The 17,748-nt window shown below is 43.1% G+C and overlaps 1 protein-coding gene across 2 annotated transcripts in view; it reads left to right on the top strand.

Moving 5' to 3' along the window:
• The window catches only part of ARHGAP35 (Rho GTPase activating protein 35), a 148,388-nt gene that overhangs the window by 91,999 nt on the left and 38,641 nt on the right, over nucleotides 1-17,748 (top strand). For both annotated transcript variants that reach the window (XM_020978443.2, XM_078145843.1), the window contains exon 3: nucleotides 8,761-8,905. In XM_020978443.2, coding sequence (XP_020834102.1) covers nucleotides 8,761-8,905 — 145 coding nt within the window. The remainder of the gene's footprint in view (nucleotides 1-8,760; nucleotides 8,906-17,748) is intronic.

Here is a 17,748-nt window from a genome sequence, read left to right as displayed (position 1 = left end):
ACTCTGATGTGGAATATATACAAACACTAGCAAAATCTTACTCGGACTGCTTGTGTTATTGATGGGAACCTCCTCCCCAGTCAGACATGGCACAGGGCATCTACCCTTCCAGCGTACCCCAGCTTTTCTGCCAGTTTACCTATCTTTTTCTTTCCTGGCTGGATCTGGAACTTGCATCCCTACTGTGTGTCGGAGTGAGCCCAGAATCCCTTCTCTACTCTGACCCCGAGGCACACTACACCCTTCCCCATGGTGCTGGGCTGTTCCTTCTGGACAGATGTCCCAATATATGGCAAGGAATCTGAGGCCTTGCTATTGGCTTTTTTTTAATTCAGTTTTATTTTATTTTCAGGTTTGCATTGTCTCCCTCCCACTTTCTCTCCCCTTCCCTATCCTTCTCACTGCCCCAGTGAGAAAGCAAGAAAAACCAAAAAATTCCCTTATTGGTCGTATAGAAACCAAATCATATACCTTCATCTTCACTTTTGAGTCCCATCAATTCTATTTTTGGAGCATATTTCATCACAGATCTCTGGAATTGTGGTTGGTCACTGTGTTGATCAGAGTTCCTAAGTCTTTCAAAGTTATTTTAAAACCAAAGTTATTTTAAAATCTTTACAGTATTGTTGTTATTGTATACATTGTGCTCCTGGTTCTGTTCACTTCATTTTATATTGGCTTATACAGTTCTTGTCAGGTTCCTCTGAAATTAATCCCTTTTGTCATTTAACAAGTAGCATTCTGTCACTTATGTATACCATAGCATGTTCAGCCATTCCCGAATTTACAGGTACCCTACCCCCCACCCCATTTCCAGTTCTTTGCTACCATATGAAGAATTGCTGTAAAAGTTTTTTGTACATATGGATCCTTTTCCTCTTTAATCTCTTTGGGGCATAGACCCACTAGTGGTTAATCTGGTTGCTAGGTTAAAGGGTGTGTATAGTTTAATAGTTTTTTGGAAATAGTTCTAGGGTTTTCTGGAATGGCTAAACCAGCCCGCAGGTCCGCCAGCAGCACATTAATGTATCTGGTTTCCCATGACCCCTCCGGCATGTGTGATTTTCCATTTTCATCACTTTTGCCGATCTGATGGGTATAAATTGGAATCTTGGTTGTTTTCATTTGCATTTCTCTCATTATTAGTGATTTAGAGTATTTTTCATATGGCTGTTATTAAGAAGATTTCTTCCTGTGAAAACCGTCTGTTCATATCCTTGTTCAGTTATCAATTGGAGAATTTCCTATTGGTTCTATAACTATACTCCTAGGATTGTTGGGTCTTTACATCTGCTTTGTAGCTCAATTTTCCTGTTTGTTGTTTTCCCCAGTTAGACTGTGAGTTCAGAGACTGTATTCTTTTTCTATTTGTATTCTCTGCACTTCACATGATGCTTGACCCATAGCAAGCATTTAATAAATACTTTCCATTTATTTTCACTTTCTTTGACATTCATTCCCATCACCCTGATATAAGCCTTTGTGTTACTACCCGTCTTTGTTAGAATAGCCTTGTAACAGGCTATCTCTCCCCCATCCCCCATTCACTTTTTTCCTTTATACCACTGCTACATTAATCTTACTTAAACAGACCTCTGGTCATGTCACTCCTTTGCTCTGAAATCTTCAGTGATTTCATATCAGCTATGTAAAATACAAACTCCTTTTTCTGGCATTCAGGGCCCTCCTTTATCTAGGTCTAGCCTCTCTTCCCACCTTACCTTGCTTAATACTCCCCTCCAAGTGTTCTGTGCTCTTCTCAAACTAGATAAACCTGATCATGGTCACCCACCAGTGTGTTTTGAATGTGCTGTGGCTTACACTCGAACCATATTCCTCCCCCAATTTTCCAGTTGAATCCCAACCCCCTCCACCCCTCCCAACAGAATAATAATTTTTTCCCTTCAAGAAAAAAAAAGGGGGGGGCAGCTAGGTGGCACAGTGGATAGAGCACCGGCCCTGAAGTCAGGAAGACCTGAGTTCAAATCCGGCCTCAGACCAAACACTTGACACTTACTAGCTGTGTGACCTTGGGCAAGTCACTTAACCCCAATTGCCTTAAAAAAAAAAAAGCCTTAGGTAATAATTTGGTTTTTAATTCCCTGATGCACTTATCCGAGTCTTACAACCTAGATTATAGCCCAGCCCCCAGAAGGACTGAGGCTGTATCTTATTGAATGTTATCTTTATTTCAGCTCTGTATACAATATTAACTTCATAACTAGTTGCTGATTGAATGAATTTATGGCGTGGAAGTCTTGACCCTGGTTTCTCCAAGGCAGGGATGGTGAAACCCAGGTTGTTGCAGATTATCATAACAAGATAGAACAGTGTCATGTATAGTCCTGGTGACAAGACTGTGTATGTGTCAGCTTTCTGAGGGACAAGCCCAGCTGGTGTATGGAGTAAGTCATCATAAGAATACTTAGCACTGAATGAGGCATTTTTTGGCCATTGTAGCACATGAAAGAGGATTGTAATACCCACATCTTGAAAGCTGGCTCTGTTATGTTATTTGGTTCTGCTCCAAGACTTAAATATGCTAAAGATGAAGAATCCTGGGTTAGAAGCCCTTCGTATATCCACAGGCAAGTCTCTTTGCCTCTGTAGGTCTTGGTTTTTCCCATCTGCAGGATGACATTATCCCCTCTCTTCTGCTGAGCTGCTTCTCAGTCCCAACAGTCTGGGTTCTCTGAGTTGGTACCCTCTTGGTGACGGTGGGCTTTGCCTCACGTCTTCATGTTTGCCAGCTGCATTTACTGTTGTAGACAAAGAAACAGCTTTTCTCTCTCAATTTTCCTTTAGCTTGTTCTGGTATCAACACTTGTTCACATAGGAAGTTTTTAAAGAATCGTGGGCAGGAAGTGATCTGTTCCAACAAGGCAGGGATCAGACAGTGCAGAAAGTGATGAAGGGAATGCAGGTTAGAAATAGAGGAGAGTCGTAATGTATGGATCCAGGCATCACAGATTCTAATTCCAGCCCTGCCACTTAATAGGAGGATAGCTTCAGAGAAATCCCTATCCTTCTTTCCCACCCCCACCCCCTCTCATTTTTTTCTTCTATAAAATATTATGGAAGGTGTAAGTGGTTCCACCTTATTAGGTTGTAAATTTGTCGAGAGCAAGGTCTGCATCATGTCCATCTATCCCCAGCTTCTAGCACAGTGCCTGCCAAGTGGATTCTCTCACCGGGTAGAATCTTAGAGATCCCCTAGGAGTAGGTAATGAAGGAACTGAGGACCCTGAGAGAGTGAATGACTTGATTACGTAGCAGGAATCTGCTGTATTCTGATCTCAAGTCTCTTGTTCTTTTCACACCCTGAGGTGTCTCATGTGTCATCGTCTCTCCCTTCCCCCCCAGTCTTAAGGTGAACCAGCGTATACCAACTCTTTTCAGTGATTTCTCTCCTTTTAGCAAATTGGATTGTCAGAAGAGGGAAGGCTTTAGTTCTAGCTCTTAGGATCATAGTACAAGACTTCTTTCCTAATTGTCTGTCAGTTTTCAATTTGAGATGGCTTTTAGCCAGATTTGTTGTTCAGCAGTTTCAGTCATGTCTGACTCTCCCTGTCCCTATTTGGGCTTTTCTTGGCACCATTTCCTTCTCCAACTCATTTTACAGAGGAGAAGACTGAGGCCAAGAGCATTAAGTGACTTACCCAGGGTCACAGAGCTAGTAAGTGTATGCAGCCATATTTGAACTCAGGAAGACAAGTCTTGCCAACTCTGAACCCAGCACTCTATGCATTGCACAGCCTAGCTGCCATTTAACCAAATTACCCTGAAACAGCTTCGCAAGAGAATTTTCTGGAGAATCTTGTACTAAATGGTTTAGTTTAAAAAAGCAAATATAAGACTACTGTAGTTCTTTTAGCTATATTTGTTTTTCCATTTTTGAAAGTTGTTAAATTTGTGTGTCATGACTTGTTCTTAATAAAGCCATCCTTTTGACTGGCTATGACTTTATTGTCCTCAAGGCCAGTATTCAATTGATTCCATCTCAATTTTGTATCTACTTCTTTACAAATTATGAACATCAGGTTAAATAAATGACAACCTAATTCATATTTCCTTATTTTATATTTTTGCATTTTGATTATCTCCAATGGAAAAAGAAGAATATTGAGGCAAGCAACAAATACTCCACAGCCAACACGGTCAGAATTCAAATAGATCAGTCATTTGTTTTCAAAAGGAAACATATCTGCTTTTTACTTAACTCCAGATATTTAATATCTATGTGATTTCCTTGTGATAGTACCATATTTTTCCAACCATGCTGTGTCAGTGGCTAGTTTCCAGAGTATTTATTCCCTTTTAATTCCAGATAGAAATATCTCAAAAGTTCCACATTTCTTAAGAGTTTGAGTCATCTTTAATAATAGCTCTTGGGGGTGTAGGGAAGATCAAGTGAGTTAATATTTGCAAAGTGCTTTGCAAACTTTAAAGCACTGTAAAAATGCTACTTAGTATTATCTTTATTTTTAAAATTAATTTATTTTTTCATTTTACAAACATTTACTTCTCTCTACCATCTTCTTCCCCTACTAGAAAAACAAAAAAGAAACCCTTATATGCAGAGTCAAACAAAACAAACTCACTTTATCTTTGTCCAAAAATGTATATTTCATCTGGCATCTTGTGTCCATCACTTCCTTGTGAGGAGGTGGGAAACAGTTTTTTGTTGTTGATGTTTTGGAATTGCGGTTTGTTATTGCCTTGATCAGAGTTGTTTAGTTTTTCAAAATTGTATAGACTATTCTTCCAGTTCTGCTTACTTCATCATCTGCATCAGTACGTACAAATCTTCCCTGATTTTTCTGAAATCATTCTATTCATTAAAGCCATCTAAAACTCTCTTCAAGCTTTTTAAATACCTCAAAGATTCATGACTATACTTGTAACAGAGGTGGGAAAACTGTGGCCTTCTAGTTCCTTGAGTGGGGCCTTTTGACTTAGTCCAAGTTTTACAGAACAGATCCTTTTATTAAGATGATTTATTCTGTGAAGTTTGGATTCAGTCAGAGGGCAGCACTTGAGAACTTAGAGGACCATATGTAGCCTTGAGGCCACAGGTTCCCCAAACCCGTGACTACTTTCCTTAGTAAGTATTTAAGATGAAAATTCAATAGAATGATGTTTATTTTTCAATTTGGACAAACTGTTACTTTCCTTATTAACTAACTGTTTGAATGTACCTTTGCAGGTATGACCAAAGTTATGAATAGAATCTTGAACAGAGTTTGTTTAGGATAGAAAGTTTGAGACATTATGGTGCATGAAGGAGAGACAGACAGACAGTCTGACAGAGAGAGCAAGCTTCTGGTAGTGGCCTGGAGATTCGGTAGGAATATGAGAGCCTCCAGAACTATAACCAGTAAGGATGTTTAAGAGAATAGAGATATGAGGCTGATGTATCATGGTTCAGAGAAGACATGATGAGATACAGAGAGAAAGGAATGCTGCTAGCTTTGGTATTGGCATTCCTGGCTTTCTACTCACTGACTTTCTCCCTGTATCTTCAGTTTTATTGATTTTGAAGGGTTTTGGTGGCCAAGACACTCTTCACCCACAAGCCAGTCTTGTTGTGTTGTGTATCTTAGCAGTAAGCAAACCCACTTCTCAGAAAACAGATACAATCAGTACTGTAAGCATAAGATATTCAGAAGTCAATTTTTCTTGTGTGTGGGGGGGGCAGTTGGGGTTAAATGTCTTGCCCAGGGTCACACAGCTAGTAAGTGTCAACTGTTTTGTATGAGGTCGGATTTGAACTCTGGTCCTCCTGACTTCAGGGCCGGTGCTCTGTCCACTGTGCCACTTAGCTGCCCCCTCAGAGGTCAATTTTCAAGATATCACAAAGAGGAAAATTCCAAAAGAATGAAAAAGTACCCTTTACAGATGGTAGCGTTATTTTTAACAGACAATCATTATTAAGCCATCAGCAATATCTAACACATATATGCCAGATTCAGGTGTCTGTGAGAATAGCCTGTGTACATAGAGGGTATCCAGATGAAAATATAAAAATGGAACCAGGAGGCTTTTTGCAGGTGGTTTTCTATGGTAAATTACATCTTCACTGTCACACAACTAAATCAGAAGCATAGAGAATTTAAAATAGAACTATGTCTGTAATTTGTTAGTCACAAAAAAAGCTCATTAGAACAAAGATAAAGGCCTAAAGGCTCTTGAGTAGGTGCCCCCAAAACATTTGTTAAGATTGTACAGGATTGCATGACAGATGCACCAGAGAGATAACTTTGTTAGCACGAGCCTGAAGGTGTTCACCAGTATCATGGATGATGTGCCATGCCAAATCCCAATAGAAAAGTGATTGCCTTCTGTTGATGGAGAGTTGTGCCAGATTTTCCATCAAGTCCCCACATACTACAAAGGCTTCACAGTAAGATCATGGCTCCTTACAGGATATTAGCCTAACTATTCACTCAGGTGAAACAAAATGGAGGAAGAGTAGCTGAAGGAGCTGAGAAAGTTTAGATCAAAGAAGAGAAGGCTTAGTGGGAGTATGACCTTTAGACTTGTTTTGCTTGACACCTGAGGGCAGCATGAGGAACAGGTGAAAGTTGCAGAGACACAAAATGAATATTGACATAGGGGAACACTTCCTCACACATAGAATGGTACAGAAATAAAATAGGCTGCATTGGGCTTCGTTGGGTTCCTCTTTGGAAAGACTGCATGATGATTTCTGTGTTGTAGAGGAGTTTCTTGCTCATGTATTAGTTGGTTTAGAGAGCTTCTGGGATCCCTTCCAACTCAGATTGTGTGAAAAGGTCCTATCAGTGAAATTCTGTTAGGCACCCAGACATGAATCCCGTTGAGTAACTCCGTTTTCTGTGTGGTTGCCTGGTGCGCTCAGAGGGAGTTGATGCCCATAAATACAGTAGTCTGACGTGTCACCTAATTTTTGTCAATTCCATGCCTGTTCAGAGCTGAAAAAATATAAATTTTCTAAGGGTTGCAGAACTTGATGCGTATCTGTAGAGATGAAAAGTATTTGTTCATGCTAGCTTTTTGAGGACAGAGGTAATACCTTGTTTTCCATATTCTCTTGTAGCACTTGGCACAGAGTAAGCTTCATGGGCTGGGGATAGAGGGAGGAGGGATTGGGCTAAGTTAATTGAAATCTGGTGTCCCAAATGAAGGAGGTGATAAACTCCATGTTCTCTTCCTAGGTCAGACCACAGCTGAAGAGCTGGGTTGGGGGAGGAGCAGGCTGCATTTTAGGAAAGGCATTGATTGGAGTGCATTCAGAGAGGAACTAGCAGAGTGGGGAGGAAACTCAAAGCCATGTCATTCACAGTCAAGTGATAGAATTGGAGATGGTTAGCCTGGAGAAGAGAAGACTTAGAGAATGCAGACATGTTTGCCATCATCAAATATTTGAAGGGTTGTCATATGGAAAAAGGATTACATTTATTCCACTTGACCTTCGAAATTGGGTATGGGACCATTGGGTCTAGAGAGGGAAATGTGAACTTACAATGAGAAGGATTTCCTAATGGTGTTCTATACATAGTGGGCAGGTAATAAATGTTTTTCAGATGACTTAATAATCAGATTGGATGTAACCAGGTTCAGGTTGATGACCACCTGTCCAGAATGTTTCCGAATGGAGTCCTGCTTACCCTGATGGAATGTGAACTCCTAGAGAACAGAGATTATTTCATTTTCTTCTGTGTATCAGTTCTTAGTATAGTGTTTTTCACTTAGTAAGCTCTTAATGAATGCTTAGTAATTGAGGTCTATTCCACTTCTGAAAATAGATGATTCTGTAAATTGAATAGTGCTTGCAACATTGTGTGTGTGTGGGGGGGGTGTTCATACTATTTGGGAATAAGTCTTGATCACATAAAAGACACAGGAAGCACATAGGAAAATACAGTGGTTGAAAAATGAACAGAATCTTTTCCATTTTCTCCATTTTCAGTGGTAAACTTTCCTTTGGCAGTGCTCTCAATTAAGTTTGCCTGCCTTTTGAGAAGCTATACATTTACTTGGCATTTGATAAAAGAAGGGAACAATTTGTTTTCAATTCTGTTCTTTATCTTTTAAGATAAAATTTTTCTGAAGTTATGGTACCCATTATCTGTGTAGGTGACTTGGAAAACTTCCTGTTTACTACTTCACAAATCTTTTGATAAAGGGAGATAGTAATCCCATTGTTATTACCCGTGGGGAGTTGGCCTCTCTGGTGCAAAGCTTTTGCCAGCATCTTTCTTTGACAAGGCATGGCCCAGAGGTGTTAGAGTTGAGTGTTTTCCCAGAGTTCACTTTAGCCCGACCTGAACACCAGGAGAAATGAGAGTCAGGGAAGGAATGAGTTAATGTGTTTGTCTGGTTTGGTATTTCTGCATCAGCTTCATTCTTCTCTGTCTTGTTATGGATGTTTTGCAGATTGTCTTTAACTCGATCAACATTAACATCTGCTGTATACAGAGAGTATTTGTGTGAGGGCCCATGTTATTTGGGAGATTACAATTGAGTAGGCGTGATAGGCCATCTAGTAAATGCAGAGGTATGCACAAACAGTGCTCTGTGCTGGCTGAGGAAGATTGCCTGTCCAAAGGCAGAGATGGACTTGAGGGCTTGGCAGTGGGGTCAGAGAACAGGGCCTGGTCTTGTTTGGCCAGCTTAGAGCTCCGTGGCGGGACATTGGATACCAGGGGGCCTACTGCAAGGCCTGGGGTTTTACAGTTGCTTCAATATTCACCCTGGTCTTATTTTCTTCCATAACAGAAACCAAAGCCTAAACCCCGGCCATCTATCACAAAGACAACGTGGGAGAGCAACTATTTTGGGGTGCCTTTAAACACCGTAGTAACTCCAGAGAAGCCTATCCCCATTTTTATTGAGAGATGCATCGAGTACATTGAAGCAACAGGTAAGAGCGATAACTTGGTCTTGATCACAGCAGTCAGAATTTCTGCAGGATTCTTTGTGTAAAGAAGGAATCCTGGAGGAGTGGCCAGCAACATCGTAAGGTACGTCTCAGGTCTGCGAGCTTTCTGCTCTGTCATGCTTTGAGCTGTTTCCCAGCCTCCCAGTTTGCTGGTGGTGAGGGGCCGCATGTCAGACGGAGTGAGCAGGTGAGAGAGATGCTGAGGGCCAAGGAGGGACATCTCCAGGCGACACCAGGGACCCTTGTAAACACTTGGATTGCCCCAGTCCTTCACCTCTTGTCATTCCAGGTGCATAGCTCCCAACTCTCTATTTCAGGAATTTTCTTCACTTCAGACCCAAGGAAGTAGGGAGGGTGATTGGAGGATGAGGGTCAGACATTACTGGGGAAGCCAGAAGAGTCTAGCTAGGACACCTGCTGGAGCTGCCCCTGTCCTCTGCCCAGCCCAAAGGGCTGGCTCCACCTACTTCTCCTACTGTCTGTCCTTCATGAGAACACCTCCTAGACCCCTTGCTAGGGCTGGGGAGGCATTCTTCATTCAGGAGGTTGCCCCACACCTCCTGTGGGCCCTGGCTGGCCTCATCCAACACAACTCTACCACTCAGGGCCTTTCCAGGTCAGCACTCCTATACTCTCCACCCTTTCCTTTCTTGACCTCTTAACTTAAGTCTACATCGTTTCCTGCTCTTGAATCCCTTGCTCTCTGGTCTTTTCATCATTTACATTTCGCCATTTTCCCACCATAGACTATCTCCTTCCCTCTCTCTTGTTCACGTGCTGCTGGATGGAGCTGGAGGAATTTTGCTGATTGGGTTCACTAGAGATTTCTGTTCTCTGACCTCATTTGGGCCCCTCACTACGATGAGGCAGCCATGCCCCTGTCCAGACTGTTCTGAGCCCTGTTTCCCTGCAGGCTTCCCACGTCAGCACTACCTCCCGTTGCTGCTGACTCCCTTTCCTCAGCCTTCGCAGAACAGCCCCCTCTGCTGACTCTCCCATCTCCTCCTCTGCTCCCACGTCTCTTCCTTCTCCTTCCACATGTACAAGTGAATCTATCCCCTCCAGACTCCCCTGCCATCTTCAGTCTCTCCATATTGCCTTTACAGACGCCTGTGCGGCCTCCATCCTTACAAAGCCCTTGTTTGAGCCTACCAACCCCACGATCATCTCATGTTTTCCCCCGCCTTTGGCCCCTAGGTGGCACAGTGGATAGAGCATTGGGCCTGGAGTCAGGAAGACCTGAGTTCAAATGTGTCCTCAGACATATAATAGCTGTGGGGCCTTGGGCAGGTCACTTTATCTCTGACTCAGTTTCCTCAATGGTAAAATAATACCAACCCCTGCCTCCCGAGATTGCTACAAGGCTCAAATTAGATAATGATAAAGCACTTGACACAGTGCCTGGCACATAGTGGCTGCTGTGTATGAATGCTTGTTACCCTTCCATCTCAGCTACATATATCCTTCAGAAAATTTGATACTTCCATTTCTTCTCCTTAAAAAAAAACCCAACAACACTTTTTAAAAAACAAATTCCTTTTGCCTTTATTCCATAAACATCCCCTAACCCTTTCAAGAGGAATCTTAACTTGTTTTTGAAAAGATCAGTCAGTCAGCTTTTATTAAGTGACTGCTGTGTGCCAGGCACTGGAAATACAAAAGGAGCAAAAGACAGTCACTGCCCTCAGGGAACTTATGTAATGGGGGAGACAACGTGCAAACAGATGTGTGCAAAGGAAGCTATATACAGGATAAAAAGGAAATAATTAAAAGAGAGAACTGAAAGGAGAGGGGGATGACCGAGTTGCAGGTGATGAGATGGAATGGGATTGCTTGAACAAGTAGAGGGATTTATAGTCTATTTTTTCTTTGTAATCACAACATGATAAAGATACAGTCTCATTAAATACGGCCTACTGTAAATTTCATCAGCACCCTCAGGAGCTGGGTGTCGGCATTGACATTCAAACTGTATAGAACTCCATGCCAAAGGAGGAGAGCGAGACTGTAGAACCTGAATGTTGGAAAGGCCTTTGAAGACTACATGCTCCAATCCCCTAATTGTACAAGTGAGGAAACTGAAGCACAGAGGGTGGGTGTGTTTTGGCCAACTTGGCAAAGAAAGTCATTGGAAAATCCAGGGATGTGATCTAGTTCTTTTTTCTTTTTCTTTTTTCTTTTTTTTTTTTTTTGGCTGAGCAATGGGGTTAAGTGACTTGCCCAGGGTCACACAGCTAGTGTTATGTGTCTGAGGCCGGATTTGAACTCAGGTCTTCCTGAATCCAGGGCCAGCGTTCTATCCGCTGCACCACCTAGCTCCCCCCACCCCCCGTGTAATCTGGTTCTTCAGACTTGCATTGCAGTGATCTTCCCACTCTGCCTCCTGCTGAAGCCCGTTGGATTGTCCAAGGAACACAACGTCAACAGCTTGTCCTCTTGAGGTTTCCATGTTGGTGAATCAGGATACGCTTTGTTCTCATACCGAAGGCCTACAGAGATTCTTTTAATTAAAGCTCCTCTCCACTCCCATTGCAGTGAGGATTCTTCCTGAGAAGGGTCCTATTTCATAGGATCATCTGTTTCAACTTAGAAGGGGCCTTAGAGACATCAAGTACAGCCCCTTCATCTTACAGCTGAAGAGTCTGATTCAGGGAGGATCTCCCAAGTCAGAGGCCGGGTCGGAGTTGAGTTTGTTCTGATTCAAGCCTCGACCCCTTAGCCCATGCCTGACACCCAGCCGGCCTCTGTATCAGTACTCATCTAGCCCTTGCCTTTCCCACCTAGCTGCTAGAGTTTTCTTCCCTTTGCTTCCTGCTTAGCAAGGAGGTCTGGGCAAACTTTGGTAAGCCTATCATGGTTGCTGACCCAGCCTTCTGGAAACAGCAGTTTGGATAGTCTTTGTTTCTTACCGCATAATAGCATTCCATTCCATTCTTGCACCACGGTTTATTTAGATAGCGGCTGGTGGCATGATGGGGAGAGTGCTGGGCCTGCAGTCAGAAGGCCTGAGTTTAGCAGTGTGAACTTTGGCACGTCACTTCATCTCTGTTTGCCTCAGTTTCCTCACCTGTAAAATGGGGATTAATGATACCTGCTTCCCAAAGTAGCTCTGAAGATCAGATGAAATATTTGTTTTTGTAAAAAGCACTTATTCCAATGCCGGACACATGGTAGGTGCTATATAAATACTTATTCCCTTCCCCTTCATTCCCCATTTGTGGGTATCTACTTTGTTTCTGGTTCTTTGATAACACAACAAGTGCTACTGTAAATAGTTGGTGTATACAGGGACTCTTTTCTTATCAGTGACCTCCTTGGGGTATAAGCCTAGTAGTCGTATCTCGAGTCAGAGAGTTTAGACAGGAAAGGTAAGGGGGGGTCAGGTGAAGGGCAAAAAAGCACTTTGTATCTAGTCATGGAGGCAATAGGAAGCCTTTTGAGTTTAGGGGTGGTGGTGCATGGTCATACCTGCACTTCAGGAGAGCCACTTTGGCAGCTGGGTAGAGGGTAGATCGGATTGGAGAGAGATTTGAGGCAGGAAGACCCCCCAGCATCTATTACAGTAGCCTAGGCATAAGGTGACAGAGGAGAGGAAGGGGCGTGTTAGAGGGACGGCGCGATGGTGAGATGCCTTCCCAACAGCTTGGGTATGGAGGGTAAGAGACAGGAGCCGGGAAGACCCCTAGGCTGGGGGCATCTGAGGGACTGAGAGGATGGCGTTGCCCCCCACAGTCACAGGAAAGGGCTGGGGTGTGGTTTTGGGGAGAAGATACTGAGTTCAGTTTGGATAAATTTAGTTTGAGATAGCTACTGGATCCTTTCCCTTTGATCTCTTTGGGATGTCAATCTAGTTGAGATATTGCTGTGTCTCATGTGCTCAGGTTGATAGATTTTTTTGACATAGTTCCAAATTTTTCTCCAGGATGGCTGGACCAGTTCACAGCCCCGCCAACAATGCATTAGTGTACCTCTTTTCCCACATCCTCTCTAGCATTCGTCATTTTCTTTTTCTGTCATCTTAGCCAATCCAGTGAATATGAGATGTTACTTAAGCGTTGTTTAATTTTCATTTCTCTAATCATTAGTGATTTAGAGCATTTTTTCATATGACTATTGATAGCTTTGATTTCTTTCTCTGAAAACTGCCTGTTTGTATCCTTTGATCATTTATCAATTGGGGAATGGCACTTATTCTTACAAATTTGGCTCAGTTCCCTATGTAATTGAGAAATAAACCTTGTATCAGAAAAGCTTGTAGCAGCATTTCCCCCCACACACACACACTTTCTTGCTTTTCTTCTAATTTTGTCTGCATGGGATTTGTTTTTGCAAAGTTTTTTTAAATTTTATGTAATCAAAAGTATCCATTTTACCTCCTATGAACCTCTGTCTCTTGTTTGTTGATGAATTCCTTCCCTCTGGCAGGTGATTTCTTCCATTCCCCCCAATTTGTTTGTGATAGCACCCTTTATATCTAAACCATCTATCCATTTTAAGCTTATCTTGGTATATGTTTGAGCTGTTGGTCTGTGCCTAGTTTTCTGCTTTTGACCCAGCAATACTGCTACTAAGTCTGTGCCCCACAGAGATCAAAGGAGGAAAAAAACCCATCTATACCAAAATATTTATAGCAACTTTTTTTTATTATAGCAAAGAATTGAAAGCTGAGGAGATGCCCATCAGTTGAGGAATGGTTGAACAAGTTATGACATATGAATGAGATGGAATACTATTGTGCTGTAAGAAATGATAAAGGAGGTGGTTTCAGAAAAACCCAAGAAGAATTTTATGAACTGATACAAAATGAAGTAAGCAGAACCAGGAGAACAATTTATACTGTAACGGCAGCATTGTAAATATAAGCAACTGTGAAAGATATAGTGATTCTGACCAATACAGTGATCTGTCAGAATTCCAAAGGATTCAATGATAAAAAATGCTGTCCACCTTCAGACAGAGAGCTGATAGACTCAAGAGTATAGATCTAAATGTATTTTTTCTTTTTTTGTGGAATGTGGTTAATGCAGACATATGTTTTGTGTGACTTCGTATGTATTAATGGGTATTTTATTTCTTACCTTCTCAGTGAGTAGGGGAGGGAGTCAAAAGAGGGGGATAAATTGGTATTAAAAATAAAATAGAATCAAAGGAAAAAGGTATTTATTGGATATCCAGTTTGAGGTGTCTGAAAGGCAGTTGGAGATGCAAGATTAAAGGTCATCAGAGAGGTTAGGGCAAACTAGGTAGACCTCCGTGGGGTATAAGCTTCGTAGTGGAATCTCAAGTCAGAGGGTTTAGACAGGAAAGGTATGAGGGGGTTATAGACAATCTTTTTGAGGAATTTGGCCACAAAAGGCAGAAGGGATATAGGATGATAGCAAACCTAGAAGGATTAAGTGAGAGTTTTTTGAAGACGGAGGAGAAATGGGCATATTTGTAGGCAGGAGGGAATGAGCCAGTAGAGAGGGAGAGATTGAAAATAAGTGAGGGAGTGGAGATGACGGAGGGGCCGTTCTGTTGGAGAAGATGGAAAGGGATGGCATTACTTGTGCAGATGGGCCTTGGTAAGGAGGAAGGTCACCTCTTTGTGTGAGACGGCTGAAGGAGGAGAAAATGGCTGCAGGCATTTGAGTGATAGGAGATGAGGAAGAGATGAAAACAGGAAGCCCATAGTGAATGGCCTCAATTTTTTCTGTAAAATATGAGACCAGGTTCCCAGCTAAGCAGAAGGGGAGGGGCAGCCGTGGGAAGACTTGAAAGAGCCACTAGGGAGAGTGGGAGAGAGTGTTGATAAGGAAGGTGTAGAAGGATTGCCTAGTGGTGATGAGGGCCTAGTTAAAGTTGTATAACACAGATTTGTAGTGGCTTCAGTCAGCATGGTGCCGTAATTTCTCCACCTTAGTTCAGCAGCACTTGTGTATTCGAGAATCGAAGGCTCCTCGATGGTGAAAGTGATCCGAGGGTGAGGCTTGGCAAAGTGCAGTCAAAGTGGTGCATTTATGGGTGTTGGAAAGATCAGTTGCCATCTTCTTGTGTGACTGAGGCAAGACACAGGAAGTGAATAGGTTGAAAGAGTCAGTTATGTATATTGCAGTCTCCTAATATGAGGGCAGGAGTTGGAAGAGAGAAGTCATTTAACAAAGGGATATGACGTGGGCTTCTATAGACAGCCACTACCAGGATTGTAATTGGGGGGGTAGAGATGAATAGCATGAACCTTAAAGGAGAGGAGAGGTTACTGAGTGAGTGTTCTTCCACTTTCTCCTCCTTACCCCGGCCCACATGCAGAAGTAGTTATCCTAGCCAAGGCAGAGCCCTCCATATGCGCGGGTTGATTCCATTCCATCCTCTCTTCTCCACCAGATTTCCCAGTCTGTCGTCTCTACTCTCTCCCTGTCTACTGGCTGCCTCCCTCCTTCCTACAAACACCATCTTCTGTTTCTGTCTTTTTTCCCTGGCTTGGGCATCAGGATCACGGGACCATAGAATTAAAGCTGGAAAGAATTTTAGAGACTGTCTAATTTAGCTCTTCTGTTTTGCGTATGAAAATAATAACAGTAACAGCTAGCATTTATGTAATGCCTGTGTGCCCAGCACTGGCCTAAGCACATTACAGATGTTGTCTGATTTGGTCCCCACAGCCACCCCAGGAGTTAGTTTGTTTATTACATCATAGTTTTCCCCCTTATCTCTCTTCCTCCCAGAAAACCTATAACAAATAGTATTTTTTTAAGATAAAAGAAATAAAGAAAAATAAGAGGAAAAAAATCAGCACAACCAATCATCTCACTGAAAATTTTCAAGAGGAGTTTCTATCTTTTAGCACCATTTATTCAAGAGGACCAGCGTAGTAGGTCAGGTCAGTTTCTGCATGTGTCATGGGAGTGTCCCATGGAAGCTAGAGACCCCTTTTTTGTCATTGGCCAGTTCACCTGCATCATAGTTTCTTCCGTAAGCAGAGTTGGTCAGTGCCAAGGTATAGACTTGCTTTCCTATGTCAGAGTCTCTCTGTATTTTACGCTGTTTCTGGAAAATGCAGCTCTTAGCATAGTGCCTGGCCCATAGTAGGCACTTAATACATGTTCATTGATTGATTGAAAAGAATTATCAGCCTGGCCCAGATTAGGAGCTCATCTGTTTGTTAATTGTTTATCACGCCCAGTAGGATTATTCCATTTGGAGGTGGTGCGTCTTTTCCCGTAAAGAGCACTGGATCTGGGGTCAGAAAGACGTAAGTTTGAATCCCAGCTGGCCACTTAGTACTTGACCTAACTCTAGTCCCTTAAACTCTCTGGGCACCATTTTCTTAAAATGGGGGACGGAGATTGAGCTCTACCCTGATGTAGTTGGGGTTCATGCTGGACAGGAGGCCCCTGCTTTCCGTTGTCAGCAGCAGCATATTCATTCGGATCATGCGATACAAATAGCTGAGCAGGCCACAGTTTTGTTAGGACATCTTTATAAAGCGCTCTCTCAGTTTTTCTCTGTTGCTTCTGTGTAAAATGAGGTTAATTGTGCCTGTGGTCCTTAGCTCACAGTGCTGTGGACGATGTCAGCTGTTGTAGAATGTCAAGGCTGGTAAAAAACCTCAGAGCACAGCCTGTCAGAGTTGGGACAGGCCTTTGCCCTCTCTTCATCCCCCACCTAGTTTTCAGATGAGGAGATCGAAGCCCAGAGGGAGGATGAGTCTCACCCAGGATTCCAAAACAGGTCAAGGGTAAAGTGGGGGCTGGAGCCCCTGTCTCCTGATTCCAGGTCGAGGGCTCTTTCTGTTACACCACAGCTTCCTTTCTTGGCAGTTGTATTTCAGATTCTCTTCATCGTAGCTTCATTGATCCTGGTGGCTTAAAAGGAATCTGCGTTGTCTGAAAGACCATAATAGTGGCTGGAGTCTGGGAGTCTTGGGGTAACATCTGGGATAGGATGCTGAAAGAGCATCGAAGTCTTCCCATTTTAGTCATGTGTAGTTAGGGTTCTGTAGAATCGAAGAATCTCTGATCTGGGAGGGAATTTAAATTCTGCTGCTCATAGAAACATTGTGCTTTATGTTTGGGGCCATCACAGCTTTGCTTCCAAGACCTTCAGTAATGGATAGCTCACCCAAAGGAAGTCCCCTCCAGTTGGGACGTGTTGCCCTGATCAGTGTCTTTGGGCCGCCATGGATGATATTACTTATTATTATTATTATTCCCCTTGGGCATGCTCAGGCCCCAAGGCATCAGGGTGTCCACGTTAGAATGGGCCGACAAGCAGGCTTAGAAGGGAAAGCCTTGAAGACAGAATGGTAGAGCTGCTCCCTCACCTGGCACAAACATGAGGGCTCAGCTCCTCTGTAGCCTCCCAGGCCTCCGCTCTGGGTACTTTGAACTGGGACCTTCCTCCTGCACTAGCTCCTTAGGCTGCCTTTGTGGAGCATCTCAGTTTGAGTTTCACTGCTAATTAATGGCAACGCATCAGAGGGAGGTCAGGCAGAGGGGACAGTCATTAGACCAAAGACCTTTGTTTGGGAAGCAGCATCAGAGGCAGATTGGGCTTGAGGAGGGTGAGGGGTAGAGTTGGAGAGCTTGCCCACAGACGACATGCTGCAGGTCACAAAGCCTTTCTCACAGCCATGGATGGTCAGCACGTAGAGGCTCAGGCTCACGGAGTCGGCCTCAGAGCCAGTATAGGACAGGAATCCTTTGTGTTATTTCCCCAGTGAACGCCATGCCGCCGTGTGCTGTCATGGTAACTTGGAAGAGATGTGGGGGGGGTCACTATTAGCCCAGCCAGGACCAAGCAGGTGAACTGATTGCAACAGTGTTGATAACAAGACTCAGGATGGA

This window comes from Phascolarctos cinereus, unplaced genomic scaffold (genome assembly GCF_003287225.1).
Source record: "Phascolarctos cinereus isolate Bilbo 61053 unplaced genomic scaffold, phaCin_HiC Scaffold_726;HRSCAF=1367, whole genome shotgun sequence".
Lineage (NCBI taxonomy): Eukaryota > Metazoa > Chordata > Mammalia > Diprotodontia > Phascolarctidae > Phascolarctos > Phascolarctos cinereus.
Note: the sequence above shows the minus strand (reverse complement) of the source record. Positions and strands in the feature narration are given on the sequence as shown.